This window comes from Carassius gibelio, chromosome B13 (genome assembly GCF_023724105.1).
Source record: "Carassius gibelio isolate Cgi1373 ecotype wild population from Czech Republic chromosome B13, carGib1.2-hapl.c, whole genome shotgun sequence".
Classification (NCBI taxonomy): domain Eukaryota; kingdom Metazoa; phylum Chordata; class Actinopteri; order Cypriniformes; family Cyprinidae; genus Carassius; species Carassius gibelio.
Window position 1 is genome coordinate 3517056 of NC_068408.1, and position 26723 is coordinate 3543778.

The 26723-nt window shown below is 34.7% G+C and overlaps 2 protein-coding genes across 5 annotated transcripts in view; one reads left to right on the forward strand and one right to left on the reverse strand.

Moving 5' to 3' along the window:
- On the forward strand, positions 1-24551 carry LOC127969983 (F-box only protein 11). Of its 3 annotated transcripts, none has more exons than XM_052572143.1 (22): positions 1-303; positions 10295-10422; positions 10728-10809; positions 10891-11035; positions 12039-12168; positions 12458-12541; positions 12975-13107; positions 13636-13742; positions 13877-13988; positions 15056-15162; positions 15263-15400; positions 16278-16495; positions 16593-16773; positions 17788-17910; positions 20225-20310; positions 20945-21021; positions 21104-21247; positions 21322-21432; positions 22263-22370; positions 22456-22564; positions 22642-22740; positions 23539-24551. In XM_052572143.1, exons 1-22 carry the CDS (start codon positions 216-218, stop codon positions 23666-23668), a joined length of 2640 nt encoding a protein of 879 aa, XP_052428103.1. In that variant the 5' UTR covers positions 1-215; the 3' UTR covers positions 23669-24551. The 3 variants fall into 3 exon arrangements, 2 of the variants coding, with proteins under 2 accessions (XP_052428103.1, XP_052428102.1); XR_008156459.1 differs by having other exon boundaries at positions 9-303; positions 12975-13113; positions 22456-22506; positions 23539-23688; XM_052572142.1 differs by having other exon boundaries at positions 10-303; positions 12975-13113.
- Positions 24520-26723, reverse strand: part of msh6 (mutS homolog 6 (E. coli)) — a 12012-nt gene continuing 9808 nt past the window's right edge. For both annotated transcript variants that reach the window (XM_052572141.1, XM_052572140.1), the window contains exons 9-10: positions 25776-25975; positions 24520-24737 (exon numbers count right to left, since the gene is read on the reverse strand). In XM_052572141.1, coding sequence (XP_052428101.1) covers positions 24656-24737; positions 25776-25975 — 282 coding nt within the window. In that variant the 3' untranslated portion in view covers positions 24520-24655. The remainder of the gene's footprint in view (positions 24738-25775; positions 25976-26723) is intronic.

Consider the following 26723-nt stretch of genomic DNA (forward strand, 5'->3'; position numbering starts at 1 on the left):
GTGGTTGTGTGTGTGTAAGTGTGTGTAATGTGTGTAAGTGTGTGTGTGTAAATGGCTCCTCCTGAACAGTAAACGCGCTTCCTCGCAGCACAGACCAAGCAGATTCTTAGTGCAATGAACTTTAGGCGTTTATTGACATCTTCCGAGCTCAGCACAGTGTAGGGATCCAGAGGACAGGGCTGCAGTGGTGTGTGTTTACACCAGAAACCTGTCAAATGAACTCCGTCCGAGCGACGAGCCGCAGACCCCGGCGAGTGTCGAGGCCGCGCCCGGTGCCGCCGGAGAGAAACAACGCAGAAAGAGGTGAATATATCCCTAACAAACACCAACCTGGGCTTGTTTCGTATTTTCTGTCTTTTTTACACGTCATGTTCAGATTCCAGCAGCGTTGGTGTCGTGATGTAGTATTTTGAGGTTTTTTGTGTTAATGTTCATTCGCTAGGAAACACCGAGGCTTCTGATCGCCCCGCAGGCCGCGCTTTGTTTAACTAGGTTTGATCTGCTCTCCTATCTACTATAAACCCAGTTTAACGTGAAAATTTAGATAATGTATAATCCAGAACGAACTAGTCGTGATTTTAAATGCGTCATGAGTCTAAACAGTTGCGTCGACATTGAGATATTCGTGAGAAATGGCAGCGTTTTACAGTGGTTAGCAACTGCTGTTAGCAACACAAAAGCTAACGTTAAGCCAACCAAATATAGCACAAACCTCAGTAAATACCACCGTCACAACCATTATTCATTATATTATGTATTAAACTCTTTATTTAGGACATTTGCAGTCATTACATGTTAAAAAAAAATGTGAGTACTGAGATTATATCTTTACTATGGTATTTTTTAATGTTCCTCGGAGTGCTATGTGAATATATATATATATAATACATTTAAGTACCATTATTATAAACCCAATCAACAATAATTATTTTGGACATGTACCATAGTAATACTTTCCCTTAGATGGACATACAACAGTAGTACCATGGTGCAACGATTGTCAAATTATATTACCATGGTACTTTGATTTATTCCATTGTATTTAAGTTCATGTTATACAACATTTCCAAGAACCTTTTGTACTACCACAATATGTCTAAAAACAATTCCAGTAGCATGATGCTTTATGTAAGTGCGACTTCCGCCATGGCATTACCTGATTTTTGCACGCTTACCATGGTAGCAGCATGGTATTTTTGAGTATCATATAAATACCTTATTATTTATTAAACGTACCGTAGTATTACTGTATGATACCACCAAAGTGCTATGATTCCATTACAATATTTTATTTAGAGGAGCTCTATCAAATAACACACTGCTCTTAGGTTTTGTTTTAGATTTTTACTATGGGAATTCGTTTTTTGACATAGAGAGCAGCTTTGGGAATGTAAATGAATGGCTGCTGTCACCTTATGAGAATGTTCTGTAATCAAGGCCGTGAGACAGGTGTTGCATTGAAAACATGCTTTAAACAGCCGTCTACATGCAGGTGCTGAGTTGGACCCAAGCTATATTTTTGAGTTAGATGTGGATGTCATTTCATAGAAAAGATTGCTTTCCCATTTTAGCGAGTGTTTACTCCGCATTGCCAGTGTTTTGTAAAAAATGTGACAACTATTTGCAGTCTAATTTTTCTAAAGGAGGTTGTGATTTAATATATAATAAGATAACAACAATTACTAAAAAAATATTGAACAATAAATATTAGTATTGCGTTATTGAATTAAATTTTTTTTTAAAGTTTTAAGCATTTAAATGGAAGCATATAACTGTACACTTAAAATACTAATATTTATTGGTTTCTTAATTGGTTGATTTGTAAAATATTTAACCATAAAGTTTGTAAAAGAACACAGTGCCACATTTGACTCTTAAAAACGTAGCACAGGTATTTTTGTAATTTAATAGTTATAACAAGTAGTGTGGTAACTTTAGCAATTGTGATTATTTTTTTTGTGTGTTTTTTGTTTTTGTTTTTTATTTGTTATCATTACTTTTGGAATGTCTGAAACATGCAGTGCATATACTTGAGTAATTATTTTGCAGCCTTTGTGATTTGATAATTGCACTATGATTTCTGTTTTATTTCGATTCATTGTGGAGCCCTAGATCGTTCTCTGTTTTCCTGTTTCATCAAGTGTTTCCTCGGCATTGGCAGAATCTAGAAAAAAAATGGTTGCAATAGGTTGCATGATTTAATGTAGCTCAATATGTCCCATAATTCCCTTAGTTTACAACCGAAATCCAAAACATTGAGGTCATTTTCAAAAGATCTTTTAACAGCAGGTGCATTACCGTGCAGAATAATACTTCCTGGAAATCTTTAAAAGCTGAATTTACTGTTGTGATAATAGTCCAGGATGGAGATATTTTTGTCAGAAGTGTTTATTGCATCAGTGTCACACCTTTGGGGTTTTTGAGTAATGGCAGGGATGCTACTGTAACTCTCACGAGGTGTGTAATGGTGAGTCTGGCACATATCTTTATTTAAACGGCTCCGCTGGGGCACAGCAGGGGAATGTTTGGAAATAAGCTGGAATGTGTGTTTCTTCCGAAAACTGGGTCAAAACTGCAAAGCTTTCAAACAGGATGGGCCAGAATTGGAATGAGAGATAGCAACAACTGAGAGGGTGTGTGTGGTGTAGTGTTCTTGCTTAAATTGAGGTGTAAAGTTCACACTAGGGGCTTGGTAACTTCTAGTTAGATGTTTCCTCTATTTCCCAGTGGTCGGCTTTTGTGTTTCTACTCTAGAAAGCAAGAGCATGGGTTCGATTCCCAGGGAATCAATGCATGAACCAATGAAATGTAAATCTTCACTGCAATGTAAGTCACTTTAGATAAACGCCTCCTCCAAATACACCAATGTGAATGTAGCTCAAACAGTAGAGAATTGTGCTTGCAACGCTAAGGCTATAGGCTCAATTCTCTCAAGGAATGCATGAAATTATGAAATGTAAACCTTTAATGTATTGCACGTTACTTTGGATAAAAGTGTCTGTTAAATGTAAATGTAGCTCAAAAAGTAGAACATGGTGCTTTGCTTGCAATGCCAAAGTCATGGGTTCGATTCCCTTGAAATGCATGAACTGATAAAATGTATTAAATGCAGTGCAGGTTGTTTTTGGATAAATACAGAAATTTCACAATGCATAAAATAAGAAATGTTTCAAATGATAAGTAAACCTTGAATGCAGTGTAAAATTGCCAAATGCATGAACGTGATTCTGTTTATCAATAACTGAATTTTCCACACAAACCTATAATATTGCTGATGAGCTGCTGCTGTAACGAACCGGTACAGCTCTAGTTTGTAGCACAAGCTTCATTAAGTCAAATACCTTCAGCTGATCTGATCTAAACCCCATTCAGCATCTACTCATGTGTGTCCTGCAGGGGGTCATGTATGCTTTTGAAGCTTAGTGGCTGTAAAAGAATATTAATAAAAGATGGGGTGAGCAAGTATTGTAATTCAGACCTTACAGATTGTTTAAAAGCTATTTAGTGAAGCTTAACATGCTGTCAGGCGTATTCACAGAGAGAGAGACTGTCTCAAGAAAATGGACTTTGATAGAAGCTCTTTAAGTCAGTAGGTTAAGTGGGATTTACAAGGTTACACTTTTTTTTCTCCTTCCTGGTTGTGGAGGAATGGATTTAAATGGGGCGAAAATTGTGGCTTAAATAGCTGAAAGCAGCAAAAAAATTTTATTAGAATCTAATTGGTGAAATGTATCTAATTTAATCCCATGACCTGTGCACATTTTTGCACTTTTTATGCACAATAATTGATGCAAATATGATCAAATCTGAGGGTACTACACTTTTTTTTTGGTAGCTAAAGTTTTATATTATTGTTATTATTATTATTATTATTAGATAAAATACTGTAATTGTTCAATAAAAAATATATTTAAATGTATGTAATACATGTTAATATTAATATATTATTTTAAATACATTTATTCTTGCACACACACACATACACAAATAAAATGTTTATATTTATATGAGAAGACATAATTTTTGTGTGTGTATAAATACATAGTCCTTATGTCTGTGTAAGTGTGTGTGTGTGTGTGTGTGTGTGTACTGATTATATAAATAATTTTGAATCACTTTTTCTTAAAACATTCCACATTCCAACATTTCATTATTCCGAATATTACATGGGAATGATAAACAAATGATAGAAATGGTTTTATTTACTTTTAGATGCTTTGTATGCTCACTGCAGGACAGTGCTTTATATGTCACTTATCTAAATATCAGTAATAACATTTGCACAGAATGAAACAGTCTTTTAATGGCTGGATCTCCTGAGTTTGTCTGGAGACAGTGTGCTGTCTGTTGTGTTGCACTAGTTGGTGGGACTCTGTGTTTGTAGTGGTTACTGGACTAGTAGCCCTGGAGAACCCCCGGTGAAACCAGAGCAACAGCGCTGCGTTTGCAGGATGTGTCTCATTCACCGATGATCCTCGTGCAGAATGGCTTCCTTCTCACCTGAAGGTAAACTAGACGCCCTACAGATTAGAAATCTACCTTTATTAATCACATCCTCTCACAACGTGCTTCGTGTGATAAAGAGCGTGTCGTGTTACAGCGGAGCATGTGTTCGGTGGAGTCCGGCGGTAATAGTGATGCTATTAGATTTTTTTCTCTATGATTTTCAACACTAGGGGGATCTTCTTGAATCACATGCATTTAAATCAGCGGTTTTACAAGGGTATTAATATCACTTTAGAAAAGCATCTATCTGAACCTGGGCTTCCAGTGCATGCAATTTGTTGTGTATTTACACACATCATTTAATCGTCTTTTGTGGTGTCTGTTCTGTTTTTTACTGAACCACACTGCATGTGTATTAGCGACAGATTTGAGCTGTCAGACTGTTATTGATATCAGAGAGGCTAAATTTGAGCGAATGGCTTTGTATCTCAATCCTAACCTTTGTCCCTGACGCTCATCTCGGTGTATTGAGTTACAAACATCACTGCTGGATCTGTAAGCTAATAACAGTTTTGGAAGCTGATTGTTTAATGTGTTAAATGCAGATTAGAAATGCATTCTTGTGGCGATGTAAAGTAAACCTGTTAGGGTTGTTGTGGATTTTGGACTGTATGATCGTGGATGCATGTAAAGTTACACTAACCTGTATCATGAACAAAACATCTCTTGAATGCAGTTTTACAGACCGTGACTTTTGAATTTGGGTATAATGTCTTACATGCATGAGGTACTTTCATGCACACTGCTATTTGTATAAATTAAACCCATTTTTCTGTTGAGATGTCATTTGGCAGTTTGCTTTAATGGAAAACAAAGCGTGGACAAAACCATACGATTACTAGTTTGTGCATGTATTAGAACGCTTTGATGTAATGAAATGATGAAAGTCTATAACAAATGGTTCAGCAAAAACATGGTTAAAAACTGTAACGTACGCAGTTTGACTGAAATCCTTGTTAGTGTATCCATTTGATTTGATTACTGTTAGATGTTTTGCTTCCAATCTCTGCATAACAGCAGTTAGTTTCACTTTCAGTTCAGGCAAACCTCATTTTGTGTGTTTCAAGACTTGAAGGAAACATGAAGAGATGCCAAAAGCCTTCAGCAGTGAGCTGTTTTGTTCATCTGGATGTGAGCCATATGGCGTCGCTTCTGTTGCACTGCTGTGTTCATCAAGCTATTCAACACGGTGTTGAAATAAACCTCTTTAATGTCTTCAATTGTTCCTGCTGTCACTGTGCACGACTGATCAGCGAACATCTTGCTTTTCAACATCATAAAACCTTTTGTTACTCCATGTTCTCTTTTTTTTTTGATGCATTTAAGCTCAAATCTGTATTTAATATCCATTGCAATATCAGTTTAGTGCAGTTTCATTTGACTTAAATCTTACAAAATATGTGATATAAATGGAGAGATGCTGTCCTGTATGTGACCTCCATCCGATGGGGAGGGTTTCCATAGCAATGATCGTCGAAAATATCACTGCAGTACTGTATTGTTGCAAGTAAGTGTATTATCAGATGAGACCCCATCAATTACAGAGCCTTTTCTCCTCAGCTGTTGGACAATTAAAGGACTAGTTTGCACAAAAATCAGCTTTTTCTCACCCTCATCTTGCACCAAAACGTTTGACTTTCTGACTTTGGTGTTGTGTTTTCTCATGCACTGAAAGTGGACGGTCACATGTCAGACCCTGAATAATAATTCAATTATCCACACGACTTGTGCAATACATTACGTTTTCTGTGAACTTTTTGGTCTGTTGTTGTTGTTTTAGGAGTGGTAATACATTTAATAATAGTTATTTGCTCATTAGTGTGGATGTTTTTAATGTTTCAGTTTTCCTAACTGTATTTATGTAGATTGTCACCTGAAAAGAGAAAGGAAATATTGAAATATGACCCCTTTAAAACTTTATCATTATAGTTATCATCCCTGATGTGCGGTTGCATTAGCAAATATAAGATATGTTGTCTTCTGATCCGTTAGCATAAAGTTTGGTCATCAATGCAGTTTTATTAAATTTTTTTAACCAAGAAGGCAGCACAAGTTGCCATTTAAGTGTGAAATACATCTTCACATCTTTTTGAGCCGGTTATTTTATTATCATTAAGATTTTATCAATATGTGTGTATATATATATATATATATCAGAGTTTCCGCTAGAAAAAAATGGTGCCGGTCACTTCCGGACATTTTGATGATATGCCGGTCAAGTATCTCCTCTTAATTAGTCAAGGTGAGGAAAACTGGAGGCAGGCTATGTAACGTAAAAAATGACATAATCAGGCCGCCGAATGCAACATGTTTATTAGCCTAACTTTCAAATAGACGGGAAAAAAAACATTTTCTACTATGGTTCATTTCTTCATTCGGATCTATTTGCGATCCATTCCATTCTGAACAAACAAAGCATATGTTTCGTCCTTGTTGATAGATTAAGATAATAATTCATAAATGCACGCATAATTATCATAATTATTAGCAGATATGTTTTACATGCATGCACAAACAAATGCCTTTCAACTTATGTGTGCAAAATTCAGAATGAAATGAATGTGCAGCAATTTGTACAAATAGAGATTCTAGGTCTACTATACATGTTGTAGACATTAAATAAGCTTATTTAGTTTAATATTTGTTAAAATATTATAATGTTGTTTTTTAATTTATGTTGATTATGAAAAGTGAACCGCACGAGTAAGATAAGATGCGCAATATCGAGAGACATGGAGCGGGTCAGACATGATTTTGACCACTTAATTAAGTTTTGTTTAGTAGAAATACTTTTTTGAAGTGAATTTCGTTTTGTATAAATTGTATCTTAATTTTAATAATTTTTTTTATCAACCAATACATAAGAAGCAAATATAGCAGACGACAGGCCTAATCATGCAGGCGCCCTCGCGGCCACTTGCATTGCTAGTGAACTGGAGTGCATCTCACCCTTATTTAACGAAACTCAGCGTAGGCCTCACAGACATGAAATATATCTTAAGAAAGCTTGAAATGTCTTTTTAACAATTTAAAACGAATTATTTTTTTACCTACGCTAATTACACATTAAATTCAGGTAGGCTACTGAGTCACTGTCCTCAGTGCCCAGAAAAGCGCTGAAACGGAGCTGAAAGGGGAACCCGTTTTTATTTATTTATTTATTTTTTTTTTGGCTTATTTTAACTGGCCCATCCAGTTTTCTGGAGGCCCACCTACAATCAAAATCCTGGCGCCCCTAGTGCTTCGCAGCGGTCTGATATCAAGAAATAACAGACCGCATTCCACATTGGAATTCAACCAAGCCATGTAATAATGTTTAATAACTTTCAAACGAGCCTGTTCCTTCATAACATAGCCAAAGTTTGGTGTATTTTTGCTTTATACATTTTAGGCTTATTCTCAAATTCAGATTGTGTTAGTGGGGGCGGGATTATTAGGCAATTTTATTCGGACAATTTGACCGGAGAGATTTAATTTTGTCGGACATTTCATTTTTTTTCCGGCCAATGTCCGGCAATTACCGGACAACGGAAACCCTGATATATATATGTGTGTGTGTAAGTATAATATATATATATATATAAATTTGTTTTAATTTGTAGTTATTTTAGATTTTCTGATTTGATTAAAAAAAAAATGTAAAGGTAATTTTGTTCTTTTACCATTTTTCTTTTTTTTTTTTTTATATATATATGTCTATGGTTTAATTTTATTTCAGTTTTAGTCATTTTGACATTTCAAGTTAAATAAAAAAAAAAAGAGAAATATTGGCTTGACAACTACCTGAAATAAAATATTAATTAAAATGGAATAAATTAATGAATAAATATTTAAATAATTTTTTAGTTTTTTGGGGGTTAACTATAATAAGTTCAACTAAAAGAAAATGAGAAATGTTGGCTCGGCAACTACATGAAATAAAATATAAATTAGGATAAAATGAAATATAAATGGTAAAATAAACCCAAATAATTATGATTTGTTTATTTTCATGGTTTTAGTTTTAGTTAACTATAATAACCCTGATTTGCGCCATTCAGACCAAGAAATATTTAGCTCATGTTCATTTTAGTAAGTAGATGTGGTGTCCACTGTTAACAGTTTCTGAGTGAACTCTGTTGATGTTCTATCAGCCTTCTCTGAAATGAATCTAGTGTTTCTGTTTGAAGTCTGGAGAGGAAACACGCTCTGTGTTTGGGCTGCGGCAGCGGGGCGGCTCCGTCTCACGTTTCAGGCCTGTTTTTCAAAGGGATGCCACAAGGCTAATTCACCCCGGATGGGTGTCACGGCCGCCCCATTCACCCTCTGCCTCCTTTGACCCTGTGTCCCGGCGTCAGCTGCTCTGTTTGCCGCAGCTGCTGAGGAGATCAGCCGTGTGTTTCCTACCCAGCTGATTCACTGCCGCCTGACAAGCGTGTCGTTCGGTGCCTTGATGAGATTTCAGTACGCCGTTAAACTCGGAAGTCCAAGTTGTTCCACCTTTTGCTGATCCGAGCCTTTTACTGCGGTGTTCTTTCTCTGTCATTGGGCCTGAGTTATTGAAGTCGCTTGTTTGAGCTGACTTTCACTGACACTGTAGATGTCTGATTACAGGGAAAACTTGAGAGGTAAATCAATTATGTGAATATTGATTATGCATCCACCATATGGTGATTTAGATGAGTTGAAGTACAGAGGAAGAAGGTTCTGGAGCGTTGAGGCAAGACCCTGGGAATTGGTTGAGTAGGGTACAAGCTGTTTTTCATTATTTCTAATGACAAAGTCTTGAGGTTGTTCTTGATGTGTGGAACAGTCTTTGGGATTTTGGACGTATGTGACCATTGTGCTTGGTATTGTGTGAAAAGTTAGTTAAACATCAGTTTGCACACTTCTAAGTGTGAAAAGTATGTTGACTAGGCTGTTTATTGGTTGAGAAAATGGAGACTTGGGATGAGACAAAAACTGATTCTCTGATGCATCATGATTCTGTCTTCACTGATTTTATTTTAATTTTAATAAATAATTTTATGATGCAAAATGTAATGTAAATATTCTGTTTTAATGGTAATTTATAGAATAAATAAAAAACCCTCATTGTGTTTGGCTGGAAAGTTTTCAGATACTTAAAGCACTTTTTGTTTGTTTCTTTGTTCCCCTTTTTACTTGCATGTTTTGAAGCTATATTTAGTTAGCGATTATTAACTTGCCATGGCTTTGATTTAGTTTTAATTTGTAATTATTTATATAAAAAAATAGAAGCAATTGAATAAAAATGCACAAATAAATTTGATATTGTAAATCGATAAACTCATTAATGTTTTTATTAATTTGTAATTATTTTTAAAGTACTTATTTTATGATTTAAATTTTTTTCTAATAAAATGTATATTCTAAATTGGTAAGCTCTTTAATGGTTTTGATTTATTATTCATTTATAATTATCTTTAAATTTATGTAATTTAATAAAAATACATACATTTTAGATTCAAAGTCAGTAAACTCATTTATAAATAAATAGATTAATTAATTTTTAGAATCAGATGGTGATTCATTTTGATTCCCACCCTTAATGCTTTGTTTCTGGGATGCTCTTATCCTAATTTTGCATACTTAATAAAACATAAGTTCATGCTTCTGTCCGGAAATATCTGCAATTATTGTTCTGTCCATCAAAGAACCGAGCTGTTCTTCCCATAAACAGAATAAAGTGCTTTTAAGTGGATTAATTCTCACTTATCCGATCTGACCTTTGGTGTTGATGTCAAATGTAAAGGTATTTTTCTAAATTATATTTAATTTTCTTTTTCAGATGAGGAAGTTCCTGCCGAGATGGTTGCAGAAGAATCTGGTCAAGGCGCTCAAAATAGTCCGTACCAACTTCGAAGAAAATCTCTGTTACCGAAGAGAACAGCTTGTCCGACTAAAACCAACATGGAGGTGCGTAAATACTGCTAAACGTTAGATGAACAGTTTAGGAAGCGATACTAATTCAGACTGAAAGAAAAACAGCAGCTTTAAAGCAAAATAAATATTTAATGTTACCCAATTTTATTTTTTTTTATTCCATTTTTTTCATTACACAACCCTACTTTGATTTATTCACTCAGAGCTATTTGTTAATTTGTAAATTCTGCAATTCTGTCTGTTTTTTCCACATTGCAAAAGTCATGTAGCCCTTCATGCATGAGATAAAGAGAGATAATCTTCTGCGTGTGAGGTTGAATATCTCTTCTTGTTCAAAGGGTGCTTCCACGTCGACAACAGAAAACTTTGGGCATCGGGCAAAACGTGCCAGAGTTTCGGGAAAGTCACATGATCTGCCTGGTAATGCACATCAGACACCTGACATGTGGTGATATCAGCTTCAGATGATTTTTCATTCACGCCGCCTCTCTTGTGCTCCAGTCACCCCAGCGGAGCAGTATCTGCAGGTGAAGCTTCCAGACGAGGTGGTCCTGAAGATCTTCTCCTATCTGTTGGAGCAGGACCTGTGTCGAGCGGCCTGTGTGTGCAAACGCTTTAGTGAACTGGCCAATGACCCCATCCTCTGGTAGGACTAAAATGCATGTTTTTTATGTATTTTTTTGTGTTTTCTTGACCAGGCATAAATATTAAAAATGTTTAATGCAAAACACAAAGAAGTTAAAGTAAAAATATGATCAAGGCATGGTTTCCATGTTTGAAGATGAGTACAAGGAAGAAGATTGAATCATTTTACATTCATGCATTTAGCAGAAACATTTATCCAAAGGAAGTCGATTTTATATATTTTAATTGATATGCATTAGTACAAACAGAATCTGCTTCAATAATTTAATCAATGCAATCATAATTCCTCATATAGACTTTTTTTGATCAGATTTATACAGATAAATCATAATTTTAATTGGTTGAATTGATTTCATGTAAATGAACCAGAGGCTTTGTAAATAAATACAGGATACAGTCTAATATAAAGAATATATTGGAAATAAAAGTAGTATTTATCTAGTTATCTACTTCAAGCAATATTTCTTCACTCAGTGACTCAAATAAATAATTGAATCACAGTTTTTAGCCAGTTCATTGAATCGCACAGTTTGAACTGATTCATTGAAGTGAATCATTTAGCAACTCTGAAGCTTCAAATCAAGAGTTTTTATAAATGCATCTGTTGTTACATTTTTATATGGGATTGAAAAGGATGGCTTGAAAATGCAGTGTAATAGGCAAATAATAATAATAAAAAAGTATTTGTATATTTGTCAATAAACCCACACACTCGAACAAATCAGTGAATCACAGTTTTGAATCAATGCATTGAATCAGACAGTTTAAACGGATTCATGGAAATTAACAAAACCTAGTAGCTCTAAATGTGTTTAATAGCCAAATAAATATCACAAAGTTGTTTCATTTTACATTGGCACTGTTTTTAAATATATATATATTTATGTATAGTCTACCATGGTGCATGAATATGGTAATCATTCAGTAGCAGGGTAATGATATCTAATACTGTCAGAATGGTGTTTTGTAAGGGTCACTGATCTTTATTCTCATCCGGTCTGCAGGAAGAGACTCTACATGGAGGTTTTTGAGTACACGCGTCCCATGATGCACCCCGAGTCTGGGAAGTTTCACCAGATCAACCCAGAAGAGCATGAACAGCCCAATCCCTGGAAAGAGAGCTTTCAGCAACTGGTACTGCTCCTCTCGTTCATTTCATAATAGGGCTTGGGCTGAAAACAGTCATAATTTAGTATTATTTAACAACGCTCTCTTTTGGAAATAAACAGACTGTTTCTGTTTTTCCTCAATATTAAAACAATGCATGTCTAAGAATGAGAGATTTAGTCTTTTCCCCCTGAATCTGAAAGAGGACAGATGGTGGGGGAATGTGATGATTAGGGAGTTCATCAGGGAGTTTCATTATGAGCGCATATTTCTGAAGAAACACGGACTGATGGATCCGTGTCCTTTGTGTTTGCAGTATAAAGGCGCTCACGTGAAGCCCGGCTTCGCAGAACATTTCTACAGCAACCCGGCCAGATATAAGGGACGAGAAAACATGCTGGTAAGTCCTAGATCATCTATAGATGCATTATATGTATGGCTCATTCAGTAATTATAAACAGAAATGGATTGTATCATATATAAAATGGTGATGACATTTAGTAAATTAACTAGAATTGTTCACTTTTTAGTTTTTTTTGGTTGCCCATTAATTACATTTTCCTAGACTCTTCAGTGTCTAGATATAATTGAAGTCCCTCTTTTAATGCATATCTGTAGGATTTTTTTTGTTACTCACAAGGCAAAAACCATGCACATTTTTTTTTAAAGTAACAACCCACGTCCTATTCCTTTCTGTAGCACAAACTCAGTGTAATATGCAACACTAATATGCTAATAACAGCTTTAAATTGGTCTTGACCCTTATTAAGAGACCAGTGGCAGTGATCTGTTATGTAATCCTGCTTTCACTTTTCGTTTTTTCTCTCTCTCAGTATTATGACACCATTGAAGACGCTCTGGGAGGGGTTCAGGAAGCACACTTTGACGGTTTGATATTTGTCCATTCTGGGATCTACACAGATGAATGGATCTACATCGAGTCGCCCATCACAATGATTGGCGCTGGTATGAGTACACATATGAGTCTTTAGCCATGTCAGTATTTACATAAAGGACCATTCAGAGGTTTGGGGTTGGTATGATATTTTAAAATGTCTGTTCTGCTCACTCATTTATTTGATTATAAAACTGTTAAAATTGCTAAATATTATTACAATTTAAAACAACTGTTTTCTATTTTAATATATTGTGAAATGTAATTTATTCCTGTGATCAAAGCTGAATTTTCAGCATCATTCCTCCAGTCTTCAGTGTCATGCCCTTTGGAAATGTAATATGTTGCTCAAGAAACATTACTAATCATTATCAGTGTTGAATATTTTTGTGGAAACATTTTTTCAGGATTCTTTTCAATAAATAGAAAGTTCAAAGGAACAGCATTTATTTGAAAATCTTTTGTAACATTTTGTTTTAATTGTAATTTTTTAATTTAATGCAAATCTTTCGGACTTGAAACTGTTGAATGTTTTTCTAATAAATGTAGAGACTTTCTCCTGTCTAACCTAAATATTAATCGTACATCTGCTTTTGCAGCTCCGGGGAAAGTAGCGGATAAAGTCATCATCGAGAACACTAGAGATTCGACGTTTGTGTTCATGGAGGGGTCCGAGGACGCGTTTGTAGGATATATGACAATAAAGGTGAGTTTCTTCATACGCCAAGAAGGTTAAAGGAAGAGGACACCTAAAATGAAATTCCTGGATGCATTCTTTCATGCACAACTCTTTTTAGGTAGATTTGCGTGTGATGTGTATATAATGGGTTTTTATTGCAGTTCAATCCTGATGACAAATCAGCTCAACATCACAACGCTCATCACTGTCTGGAGATCACCGTCAACTGCAGCCCCATCATTGACCACTGCATCATCCGCAGCACCTGCACAGGTGACCACAGCTTCTCTCTTTTCCCTCCAAATCTGTTGCTTTTCCTTCATTTATATATTGCATGTTTGTTGAACTGCTCAGTGGTGAGTTCAGAAGTGTATGATCAACATTTCTGTTGCTCATACTTGTGTTTAGGGATTTTACTGTATTATTTTACTGTATTAGGTAGGAAATTAACTACATAATGCAGAATGTTACAAAATTTGGAAAATTTGTTACAAAAATGTAAAATTGTAAAAATGTTACAAAAGTAAGGCTGTGCACTTTATCAACTAGTGTGTCTTTGTGTGTGTGTGTGTGTGTGTGTGTGTGTGTGTATATATATATATATATATATATATATATATATATATATATATATATATATATATATATATATATATATATATATATATATATATATATATATATATATATATATAAATATAAATAATTGTACAGTAGAAAATAACTTTTTGCAAAAAAAAAAAATTACAAGGAATTGTTACATTTTATAATTTGATTACTTTTCAAAATATTAAATTAAAATGTGATGCATTCTTTTGTTTACCACAGATAATAAGTTTCTATTAAATCATAAATCCAGAAAAAAATAATAGGGCTCTATTATTAAAAAAAAAAATGTTTTATGAATACAACTAATTATATGAATTAATTAAAACAGGAAACACAAAATGTGTTAGGTTTTAAAAAAATTGTTGTATGATTGTGTACATTTTATGGTTTCTGTTAATTAGACATGCTTTGTAATAACTACAATTTAATTAACCATTAAAATGGAAAACAGAAAAATTCAAATGGAATAAATAGAATCCATAAAATTACAATGCAAAAAACTGAATTTGTGTTAAAATTAAACTGATTTCATAGAGCCTTCCTTTAACCCCAAGGGCTGGTTCACACAGAACATGCTTTTGCATTGCAGTGTCCTGCTTTTTAGCTGTGTTTCCTGATTAAACATGCGTAAATTGTTCTTTGTGCGTATGACCACACATAATGTTCATTTTGAGATTTTGAATCTCCCTTGGCTTGTGTGATGCTGACGGAGGTGTGTTGTCGTCCTGCAGTGGGCTCTGCAGTGTGTGTGAGCGGCCAGGGAGCGTCCCCCACCATCAAACACTGTAACATCAGTGACTGTGAGAACGTGGGGCTCTATATCACAGACCACGCTCAGGTAAAGTGGAGCTCTGTCTGGAATACCCCCTCAGATTGGTGTCTGTGGTTGATGAATTGCAGTGTTTAGCAGCCGCTCTCTCTGTGTGTTGCTTCTGCAGGGCATTTACGAAGACAATGAGATCTCCAATAATGCTCTAGCAGGGATTTGGGTGAAAAACCATGGCAACCCCATCATCAGACGAAACCACATCCATCACGGCAGAGACGTCGGGGTGTTCACGTTTGACCACGGCATGGTACAAACCTCTCCGTCACTTTGTCAGATAGGGGTTACGTTAAGAGTGTTAACGGTTGCGTTCCTTCGCTTTAAACATCCACAGACTGCCTTTTATAAGAAAGAGGGAAATGGGGGATATTTATAATTAGGCTAATTATAATTACAATTCATTTAAAAAAAAAAAAAATATATATATATATATATATATATATATGAGATGATATATATATTTCCTCGATTTGAGGAAAATGACTCGAGAATTATTTTAAAAGCAACTTAATCCTTATATAACTGATAATCAAAAGGCATATAGATATCATGGGGAAAAGCCTGAACAGAAACCGTATTTTTTGTCACATGGCCTCGCATGTATCTAAATGTAAAAATACAATACATGTTAAAATAATGTATGTATTTAATTGTATTTTTTGTCCATACCTCTGCTTGGAAGAAAACATAGAGGCCGTGCCTCTTGCAAGTTTAATGAAATACCCTTGACTTATAAAAAATATATATATATACATTTCTATGGTTTTGTAATATCTGAGTCACATTTTCTTATGCGTCATGATAGATAGGACCTTTATTATAGAATCTGGTTACAGAAAAACAGTTTTGAACATGGCGATGGATTAATACATATAAGTAACAAGCTGGATGTATCTTGCATCTTAACACCTCTTTAAAAAAAAAGAAAAAAAAAGATCATAGGTCTTATATTTTGTCTCTAGCCTATAAAACAGCTTTGTAGGAAGATTTCAACACATGAGGATTTTTTTAGCGAGTTAAATGACTCTGACTCATGACCAAAGACTGGAGACTTGACTCAAACTCGAGTGATAAAGACTAGTGAACTAGTGAGTGTGTGTTTGGTGACTCTCTGGCTCCCTCTGCAGGGCTACTTCGAGAGCTGCAGCATCCACAGGAACCGGATAGCAGGTTTCGAGGTGAAGGCGTATGCTAACCCTACGGTGGTGCGCTGCGAGATCCATCACGGACAGACGGGTGGCATCTACGTGCACGAGAAGGGCCGAGGCCAGTTCATCGAGAACAAGATCTATGCAAACAACTTTGCGGGCGTGTGGATTACCTCAAACAGTGACCCCACGATCAGGTGAGAGACTCGTCCATAAACACACGTCTAATCATATCACACTGTGAGATCTGTACTGTTTATGCTCCGTTATAACCCCTCTTCTGATCAATCACAGGGGTAACGCCATATTCAATGGCAACCAGGGTGGTGTTTACATATTCGGCGACGGCCGAGGACTCGTTGAAGGGAACGACATCTATGGCAATGCTTTAGCTGGAATCCAGATTCGGACCAACAGCTGCCCGATCGTCCGGCACAACAAGATCCACGACGGACAGCATGGAGGCATTTATGTGGTGAGTGAACACAAAAATATCTACCAGCCGTGTTTTAGTACAAGGTCAGAAATTAAAGAATTAGTTCAGCCAAAAATGAAAATTGTCATCATTTACTTACCTTCAGGTTGTTCCAAATCTCTATGAGGTTTTTTTTTCATCTCTTGAACACAAAAGAAGATATTTTGAAGAATGTTGGTGACCAAACAGTTGCCGGTAGCCATTGACTTCCATAGTATAATTTTTTTCCTTTTATGGAAACTTGGTTTGGTTTGTTTTGGTTACCAACATTTTTCAAAGTATTGTATGTCATATATTTGTATATTTGAAGTAATAGAGTATATTTCTACCTTTTTGTATGAGCAATTTTTATAATTACTTTATTTATAGTATCTGTTTTTTCTTATGTCATGCTTATTGAACCATGCACTTTTTATGCATTAGAAAGCAAGACTTCACATAGGTTATCTTTGTAGGATTAAAAACTTTTTTACAAATCTGTAATAAATAATATAATGAAAGCAAGCAAAGAAAGTACCTCATTATTGAAACACCCAAATTCATTAACTTCTGTGTGCATTTTTCCAGTTTATAAATAACAAATATTTTTGTATTTTATGTATTTTTAATGCAATAAAATGTGTTTTGTTTTTAGATTTATATTATTTATTAGTTTGTCAATATTATGTATTTATGCATTTATTATTATTAATTGTTATCTTTATTTATTTGAGATGATCATTATTATTTATTTTTATTTTAGATTTAGTTTATTATATTTATATTATTGACTAATCTGCTTTTGCAAAAACTCATATTATAATCGGAAAAGCTGATTACACTGCATGTTTTTACATCATGCATGCAATTTGTTGTTTATGATAAATCTGACCGCAACAGTCATAATTGATTTATGTTTTGCCCCAGTATCTTGAAATTGTGGTGCATGTTAATTCCCAGCCCTGTTCTAATCAACCAGACTGCTTACTAAAGCACTGTAGACTGATTGTCTCGTCTCTCTGTGGTGTGTTGCAGCATGAGAAGGGTCAGGGAGTGATCGAGGAGAACGAGGTGTACAGTAACACGTTGGCCGGTGTGTGGGTGACCACGGGCAGCACACCTGTTCTGCGCAGAAACAGGATACACAGCGGAAAACAGGTGCGTGTGCTTCACTTCCCTCGCTCTGTGTGACCTGATTCAACACATGCACGCTCTGTGCACTTATGGTCTAATGCAGAGATTGAGAGGTGTCCCTTTTATGAACGGAAACCGGTTGCAAAACCCGAGAGCTTGTTGATTTGAATGTGAGAACTTGACACATTAATATTCACATTTGTAAATGAGTCTTTCAATTTGCACACACAGACATTCAAAATTGAACTGGAGTCGCAGATTATTAGTTACAAATGTGTAAAATGACATTCACGCAAAAAAATAAAATGACGGACATCTGTAGCAAGACGCACTTGTAAATGCAGATGGGAGAGAGCAGAACCGGGGGTGGGGCTTGGGTGGGAATGAAGCCACTTGATTGGTCGATGCCTGACCAATAACATCACATGGTATCTTTGCGTGATGACTTAAAGCAACAGCGGCAGTCAGTGTGCCGTTTTGGTAGGAGAGACAGCTTTTGGGAAAAACAGCTCGGCATGGCAGAAGACCGCTTATCTAATGGGAAGCCGTGGTGGATCTGTAGGCCTAATGCTCTGCTTTATACAGTGATACAAAATATGTAATCCTTTTATCAACAAATGGTCTGCTTAAAAGGGTGGTTGATTGATTTTTTTCTAGGTTTGATTGTGTTTATTGGGGGCAGTGTAATGTGTTCATGCTTATTTAAAAAAAAAAAAGTTAACTTCTGTTTCTATGATACTACTCCCTCCTAAATACGCAATGGGCTCAGATTGGTTAGCTTGGCCCAGTGTATTGTGATTTGTTAACTGCTTATCACATGATGTCTGGAAACGTCACGCCCCCTTACCATTAAAGGAAATATTTGCATGTGCTCAGGTGGAAGAGCCACGCAACATAGCCTCGCCCCCTTTGTTGCATGCTCCCGAGGGCGGGGTTTATGTAGATTTCAGGGTTTGTGATGTCACCAAACCAGGAAGTACCTCAATGTAGTCCCTACAAGTCGTAATTGTAGGCATCAAACAAACTTTCTTTAAAAAAAGAATCAACATCTCTGTTTCCATTGAATGTTCAGCGTTGTAACTTTGCAGATATCATTTATGCTCAAACAGCAACGTTACACACCAACTAATGTTTAAAAAGTGAAATGGCAATCCACCACCCCTTTAAGGGTTCCTATGGCAAAAAAAGCTGCTATTTTTAAATGAATATGAGATAAAATAAATCAATGCATTTGTGTTTTATTGACATTATTAATATAACACTGTGAAATACCAGCTCTTTTGAAGAGTTAAGCCAGACTTATTTTAAAACATTTTAAAAAACCTGATATAATTTATTATAATTTTTTTTCTTTTTTGCAAGGCAAAACAATCAATCAAACTCACGCTGTGAAATGCTAAGATTATTAATTGTGACCCTGGACCACGAAACCAGTCATAAGGGTCAATATTTGTTTAAATTGAGATGTGTACACCATTTGAAAGCTGAATAAATCATCTCTCCATCGATGTATGGTTTGTTAGGAGGACAATATTTGTCTGAGATACAACTATTTGAAAATCTGGAATCTGAGGGTGCAAAGAAATCTAAATATTGAGAAAATCACAGTGCTTTTTGGAGAAAGCTGTTAAACACAACACATTTAATGTGTTGGTGGCCTGTACAGTTTACTCTCAGATTATATTCTTATTATGCACCATATTAATAAGTTATTCAGTTACTTTCATCAGTTTTTATCCTGCTTCATTTTCACTTGTGCTTTAATAGCTTTATATGGGACTTAATGGTTATTATATAAAGTGATTAAACTAATTCCCATGCTTTATAAGCAGTTAGGATATACATATGAAAGATGTTGCATTATTTGTCTACCAGATGATACTTAAATGACAAGATTAATGCATTGTCTTTTAATAATATCCTGTAAAAGCAAGGGATATTCAATGAAAAAAGTTTCCATCATTTTGCAAATGACTTAAAACGTACACATTAATGTTTCTTTCGACCTGTAAAGTGGCTTCATTTGTACCCTGCACCCTCCAAAAATCCAGTTTGGAGTATCACTATAAACAATACTAAATGATAAAAAGAAGGTTTTGAAAAGATTGCATATTAAAGAGCTGTTTTTCCTTCACCTTTCCTGTAAATTGTGATGAGAATACCCTCAAATTAAAGCTCAGAGTGCACTTTCAGACCACATTCATTATATTACTAACTTGAATATGTTTTGGTCAGCAGCTAAAATAATAAAAATTGTGTCAGTCTCCAAGTATATGTGTACCTGACTGTACGTCTAAATCTTCTTGGAGTGATTTTGTAAATGTGTGTTTGTTCACAGGTGGGCGTTTATTTCTATGATAACGGTCACGGAGTGCTAGAAGACAACGACATCTATAACCACATGTACTCTGGAGTTCAGATCAGGTCCGTGACTTGAGCATTGGGCGATACGTGCATTTATTTTCAGTTTAAATTTTTTTGGTCGTGGAATTGCATTACAACAATCTAATTTATTTAATAATAATAATTTATTTCCTTTTTTAGTTTTATTTAATTTAATTTTTATTAGAATAATATTTAATAATATTATTTTGTTTTATTTTAATAAAATTGTTATATTTACTATTTTATATTGAATTATTTTATTTTAAATTATTTATTATTATTATTATTATTATTATTATTAATTACACAATGTTTATTTTTAAGTTTTTTTTTTAGTTCAGTTTAATGCAACATAATCTATCTTTCTTAGTTATTTTCCATTAAATTTTAGTATTTTTATATTACTATTAAATTAATTTATAAATAATTGTAACTTAATTATTTTTAAATTAATATTTTATGTATTTAAATTAAATTATTCTTTTTTTCTTTTCTTTTTTTTTTATAAAATGATTTATTTCAAAGAGGAGTTTATTTTAAAAGGTGAATAAATGCATGATGTTTCTAGTTAATCGAGCAGCCACAGACTTGTGGAGTTACAATATGACTTTCCAATAAAAAAATTAAAAAAAGTGACATAAAATTGATATTTTAGTTTGGTATTTTTTTGTAGAACTGGCAGCAATCCCAAAATTAGGCGGAATAAGATCTGGGGTGGACAGAACGGAGGAATCCTTGTTTACAATTCAGGTAATATTTCCGTCATTGCTTGATATAAAGGCTCATGTTTCTATATTTCAGATAAATAAGTGTCCCCTGAATCTCTTCTCAGGTCTAGGTTTTATTGAAGACAACGAGATCTTTGACAACGCCATGGCCGGGGTTTGGATCAAGACCGACAGCAACCCCACGCTCCGCAGAAACAAGATCCACGACGGGAGGGACGGAGGGATCTGTATCTTCAACGGAGGACGAGGTGACGCTCCTCTTCTGATGTGAGCTCTCTGTTCTGTGCGCTTCAGCTTCATGATGAGCTTTGTGATGTTGTAGGTTTGCTGGAGGAGAACGATATCTTCAGGAACGCTCAGGCCGGGGTCCTCATCAGTACTAACAGTCACCCTGTGCTGCGCAAGAACAGGATATTCGACGGCTTTGCTGCTGGTGCGGGGTTTTTTCCCATTAATGCGCTTTTTTTTTCATTAATGCAGCTCTGACTAGTTATTATAGGCATTTTCTAAACAAAAGTCCAACTTGATTTAATTTTGAAACATTTATTATTTCTCGCATGTCTGTCTTCTGGAAATAAATGGACATTCATTTATATCATACTCTTTAGATTATGTGTCAGAGCTGTTAGCATCATAAATAATTATTGAAATGCTTTATTCTGTTTATAAAAAAAAATCATAATGACATTATGCTTTCAGGAAGTGAACAGGAAGCACATGGATAAAGTTAACATTTTCAGTGCATTTTTGTTTAATACATTGATATTTATTGATTAAGCGTGACACAGTGCTGTTTATTAACACTTAAGGACATGCTTTTTTAAATCTCACATAATTCTCTATCTTTGTCATTTTATATATGTATATATAAAGAAATATAAAAAAGAAAATATGTATCAAAATACATATACAGATGTAAAATTATTAAATATATTTATATATAACAATATAAATACATTTATTTACATGTAAATATTTACAAAATATATACTTAATTTTTTATATATATATATATATATATATATATATATTTATATATACACACACACACACAAATACAGTACACATATATTATGTAAACAAAAACTTTTATTTTGGATGCGATTAATCGTCTGACAGCACTATATATTTATTTACTATATATATATTTGTGTACAACTTCCATTTCTGAAAATGCTGCTTTTTTTTAATCGAATCACAGATATGAGATGCATACTAAATGTTCATTATAGACAAATAATTGTTGAGCTCCATCTGCGGCAGGTATTGAGATCACGAATCATGCGACGGCGACATTAGAAGGCAATCAGATCTTCAACAACCGCTTCGGTGGCTTGTTTCTCGCGTCTGGAGTCAACGTCACAATGAAAGGTGAAGTGGAAACCTCTTCATTTCACACTCTTCATGATCCAGTGGACTTGAGATGAACATTACTCTCATTTAATCTCCTTCGCAGACAACAAAATCATGAACAATCAGGATGCCATAGAGAAAGCGGTGAGCAGAGGTCAGTGCCTGTACAAGATTTCCAGTTACACCAGCTATCCAATGCACGATTTTTACAGGTAACGCTCCTCCTGAGAAGCATCAGAGCTCAGTGTGACCTCGACGGGTGTTTCCTCACACCTCTGTTTCTCTGCAGGTGTCACACCTGTAACACCACAGACCGCAACGCCATCTGTGTGAACTGCATCAAGAAGTGCCATCAGGGGCACGACGTGGAGTTCATCAGACACGACAGGTCAGTCTTACTAGGAGTCTGCTTTGCATTTACTACTAAAACCAGAATTATCTGGCCTATTTATAGGACCATTAGGATTTCTTTTGAACAATTAAGCATGTTTTCATCTCAAATTTGCAATAATGTGTGAGGAAAATTACATTAATACGTACATTAAGTACAAAATAACTTGTAAAGTACATTTAGAAATGCAAATTTAAAAAAAAAAAATGCATTTATAGATGTTTTTGCATTAAAATATTGACAGTTTGGAAGGAAAAATGTCATGCAAATGTCACAATGTTATTATAATTTATAAATTTAAAAAATGCAAGTGTGCATAAAGAACTTTTAGAAAATAAAAATGTATTTATTTATAAATAAAGAGATAATAGGAGACATTTACAAGCAAAGTTATTTTTTTTTTTATCCAAAGGTACACTAGGCTTTAATATATTTTTACTTCTGTATTCAAAGAAATAGATATTTGTATTTTATATATACATATATATAATAAATAAAGCAGACTTATTTATCAAAATTAATTTGATATTGAACCAAGAGAAAACATTACCGTCTACAGCCACGAGAGGGCGCTCTGTGCTGCTCACTGCTCCTGTATTCAACACTAAACAGCACAGAGCGCCCTCTTGCGGCTGGAGACGGTAATGTTTTCTCTTGGTTCTTGGTTCTAAATAAATGTGACTTATGTTTTTTTCCTCGTCATGGCTTATTTTTGGACTGATGCGACTTAAAGACCTTTGTAACCCTATATACACTTTGTGCATCTTCAGTGTGTGACAATGTGTTTGTGTGCAGGTTTTTCTGTGACTGTGGCGCAGGGACTCTGTCGAACCCTTGCACACTAGCTGGAGAGCCGACGCACGACACAGACACGCTGTACGATTCAGCGCCTCCCATAGAGTCCAACACACTGCAGCACAACTGAACCCACAGACCAGAGATTACACGCTAGAAATAATTCAATTCAAACAAACTCTTGGAGAAAGAAAGCATTGCATAAACGCAGAGAGGAAACACTTCTATTTAACAGACGTTCTGCTGTGGATTCGGCGTGGATCCCGTTTCTCCTGCTGCTCTTGGGACGGCGGCGGTGACTCAGGATTCGCGGGATGGAAAATGAGGAGACAAACGGACCCAGAGCGTATAGACTCGATGCTTCCCGTGCAGCCGTCACCGCGCTCTTGTATATGTATGAAAAAAAAAGACCCAGCACTTCAGTTTTTTTTTTTTGTTTTTTTTAAAAGATGAGTTCTTGGGGTTTGATTTTAATGCTTTCTCATGTAGTTTTGTATTTTCAAGCACCAATCTTAAATGTACTTGAATGTCTTTTTATTTTATTTTAAGTATATTGATTTCGGGGTTGTTTATACCTTAGATTGCTGTATTTGTTCTCATGTCGCAGGATGTATGTTCTTTCTGTGAAAGAGATTCGAGGGAAAAGAAAGAGAAACACTAAGTATTCTCCAGCAGTGTGAAAGTGATGTGGAAGCGATTTAAATGATTAGCCCCGCCCCCTCACCCTGATTGGCCGCAAGCTGAAGTGACATTGCTGGAGATTTTAAGAGGCTTCGTGCTGATTTGAAGCTCTGATGAATATCTGTACAGCTTTTTTTGTGTTTTTCTCCATGTATTTGGTGACCGTGGGTTCTCATACAGCCTGAATTGTATGCATGTTCCATGACATCTAGACTTAATATATTGTGAAGTACTCAATAACCATTATGTAGCTGTTAGTAATTAATCAAAAGTTTAATTTCCTAGTCAAAGAGGAACGTGTTACATTTTTAAAAATAAACTTTATTAGATCATTTCAGTAGTGAGTGATTGCTTTCTATGTGACAACAGAGTAACTGGTGGAACGGTGAAGAGAGAAGAACTTAAAAAAAAAAAAAAAAAGAAAACCCGTTTTCCATCACAGGCCGCTGATCATCTGAAGCAGTGTTGTGAACCGCTCGCGGTCGGAGCTGGGGTCTTCAGCGAACGAGCACAACTTCCTGTTGAACAAATGACAACATTGGAAATAAATTAGTACAGGATCTACTTGCATTATAGAGATTTTCACACTTAACAGGTCTGGGAATGCATTTCTGTTCACTTAATCTAAACTATTATTTAGTTTTAATATCGGACACTTTTGTTTGATGGCAAAGCCGCATTTTAGGCAGCCATAACTCCAGTCGACTTAAAAGCCTTGCTTTATATACAATTATGATCCCATAATTAGTTTTTCCTCATATGAATGAGATATTTTTACAAGCAAATTTATATAATGCATATGCATACCAAATGTGTGCTTTTTTTCCATTTTCATTTCTGCTTCAAACTATTTATTTAGTAAATATAGATTGATTTCTATTTACAACATTTAATTAGATGTCAGATGCATTTAATAAACAGAAGAAAAAAAACTGTTGTGCATAATACAGGACTTGAAATGTGCAGCGCTCAGATTTATGTAATTAAATCAAGTTTAATAATCACATTTAATTAATTTGATTAATTTTGATCTGTTTTTAGAGCCATTAAAGGGGTTTTGCAGGTTCTGTACAGATAAATATAAGACTTTTTAAGACTTCAAGAAAAAATTTCCAAGAAAATATGAAGAATATTTTAAAAGACCTGGAAAAACAAATGGAAGGGGATGCATAGAAATTGAACACTAAAGTGAAGTAAGAATGTTTCGGGCATAAACGCACTTCATTTTGTTCAGTTTCTTTTTAGAAAACTTTAAATCTTGTCTTTATTTTGCATCTCAAGTAAATGCATCTTGATTTAAATTTAGTACTGGAAAACGACAAATAATGCACAAGATATTCTCTTTTTTTGCAATGCATGAAATTATCAAATTATTTTCTGGTTTAGGACTATTTAAGGCCTTGATTTAAGGATGAGCAAATTAACCTTTTTAAGTCCGTACAGAAACCCTGCATTAAGAATTTTGCATGGTGACATTTTCATAAAAACAACTGCAACAAAAATGCATCAGATTCTGCTCATGTGAACATATGATGCAAGATGGTAAGGTCACTCACTTGAATATGCGGAGAGACACGGTGCTCCTCTCAAACTCGCGGGCCTTCTTATGGCCGGACTGGATGACTTCCTCCGGGATGTTCGCCAGGCGAGCCGCGTTGAAGCCGTAACTCTTGGGACACGCGCCTCTGATGAACTTGTACAGGAAGGTGATGGTCTCCTGACTGGGGTCCTCACACTCGTTCTCCACCATACAGGCCTGACCGGAGACACAGGGACATCATTTCACTTCATCTCACCAAATTATATTAATCACTTTGGGAAAGAAATACAAAAACTTCTTGTCAAACATTAGGGATATAGTGTATGACAGATACCAGTCAAGTCAGAAGCTGAAAAGTTGGGATATAAAGTTTAGTAAACGATTAAATAATTTTTTATTTGTATATTTTCTGACTTCATTTTAATTTTGGTTAACATTTTAAATGTCTAGTTTTGTGATTAATTTAAAATATTATTTTTTATTTTTACTTTCAAACATGAATTATTTATAGACAATTATTTATTGAGTTAATTTAGTATCATTTATACATCCAGTTTTTATTACCATTTGGAATTAACTTTTTTATATTTTCTTAGCTTTAATTTATTGTAGTAATTTTTGTATTTAAAAAAATATGTCTATTGTTTTATTTTATTTTTTTTACATACATTTATTACAGACTTATAAAGTTACACTGCATGAGTGTTATTTTACTATCACTTATTCCCTATTATAGTTTATTAATATTTTGAGTTAGTTTTATTTTTATACTTTTTCATTTTAGTTAATGTAATTTTGTTGTTTTAATAGATATTTAAACTTTCATGTAGCTACAGTGTTTTTTTTTTTTACTAATAAATAATATAAAAACAATTCATAATGTTAGAGGTTCTATTTTTTTTTTTAAATAAAAATAAAGTATGTCAACAAATGATCGTGTTTTTTTTTTTTCAACTAATAGAAA

Excerpts from the sequence above, each read along its gene's own strand:
- LOC127969983 (XM_052572142.1), top strand. The coding sequence starts at position 216 with ATGAACTCCGTCCGAGCGACGAGCCGCAGACCCCGGCGAGTGTCGAGG. Across the intron at positions 15,163-15,262 it reads ATATCACAGACCACGCTCAG|GGCATTTACGAAGACAATGA; the intron begins GTAAAGTGGAGC and ends TTGCTTCTGCAG. Across the intron at positions 16,496-16,592 it reads AACAGTGACCCCACGATCAG|GGGTAACGCCATATTCAATG; the intron begins GTGAGAGACTCG and ends GATCAATCACAG.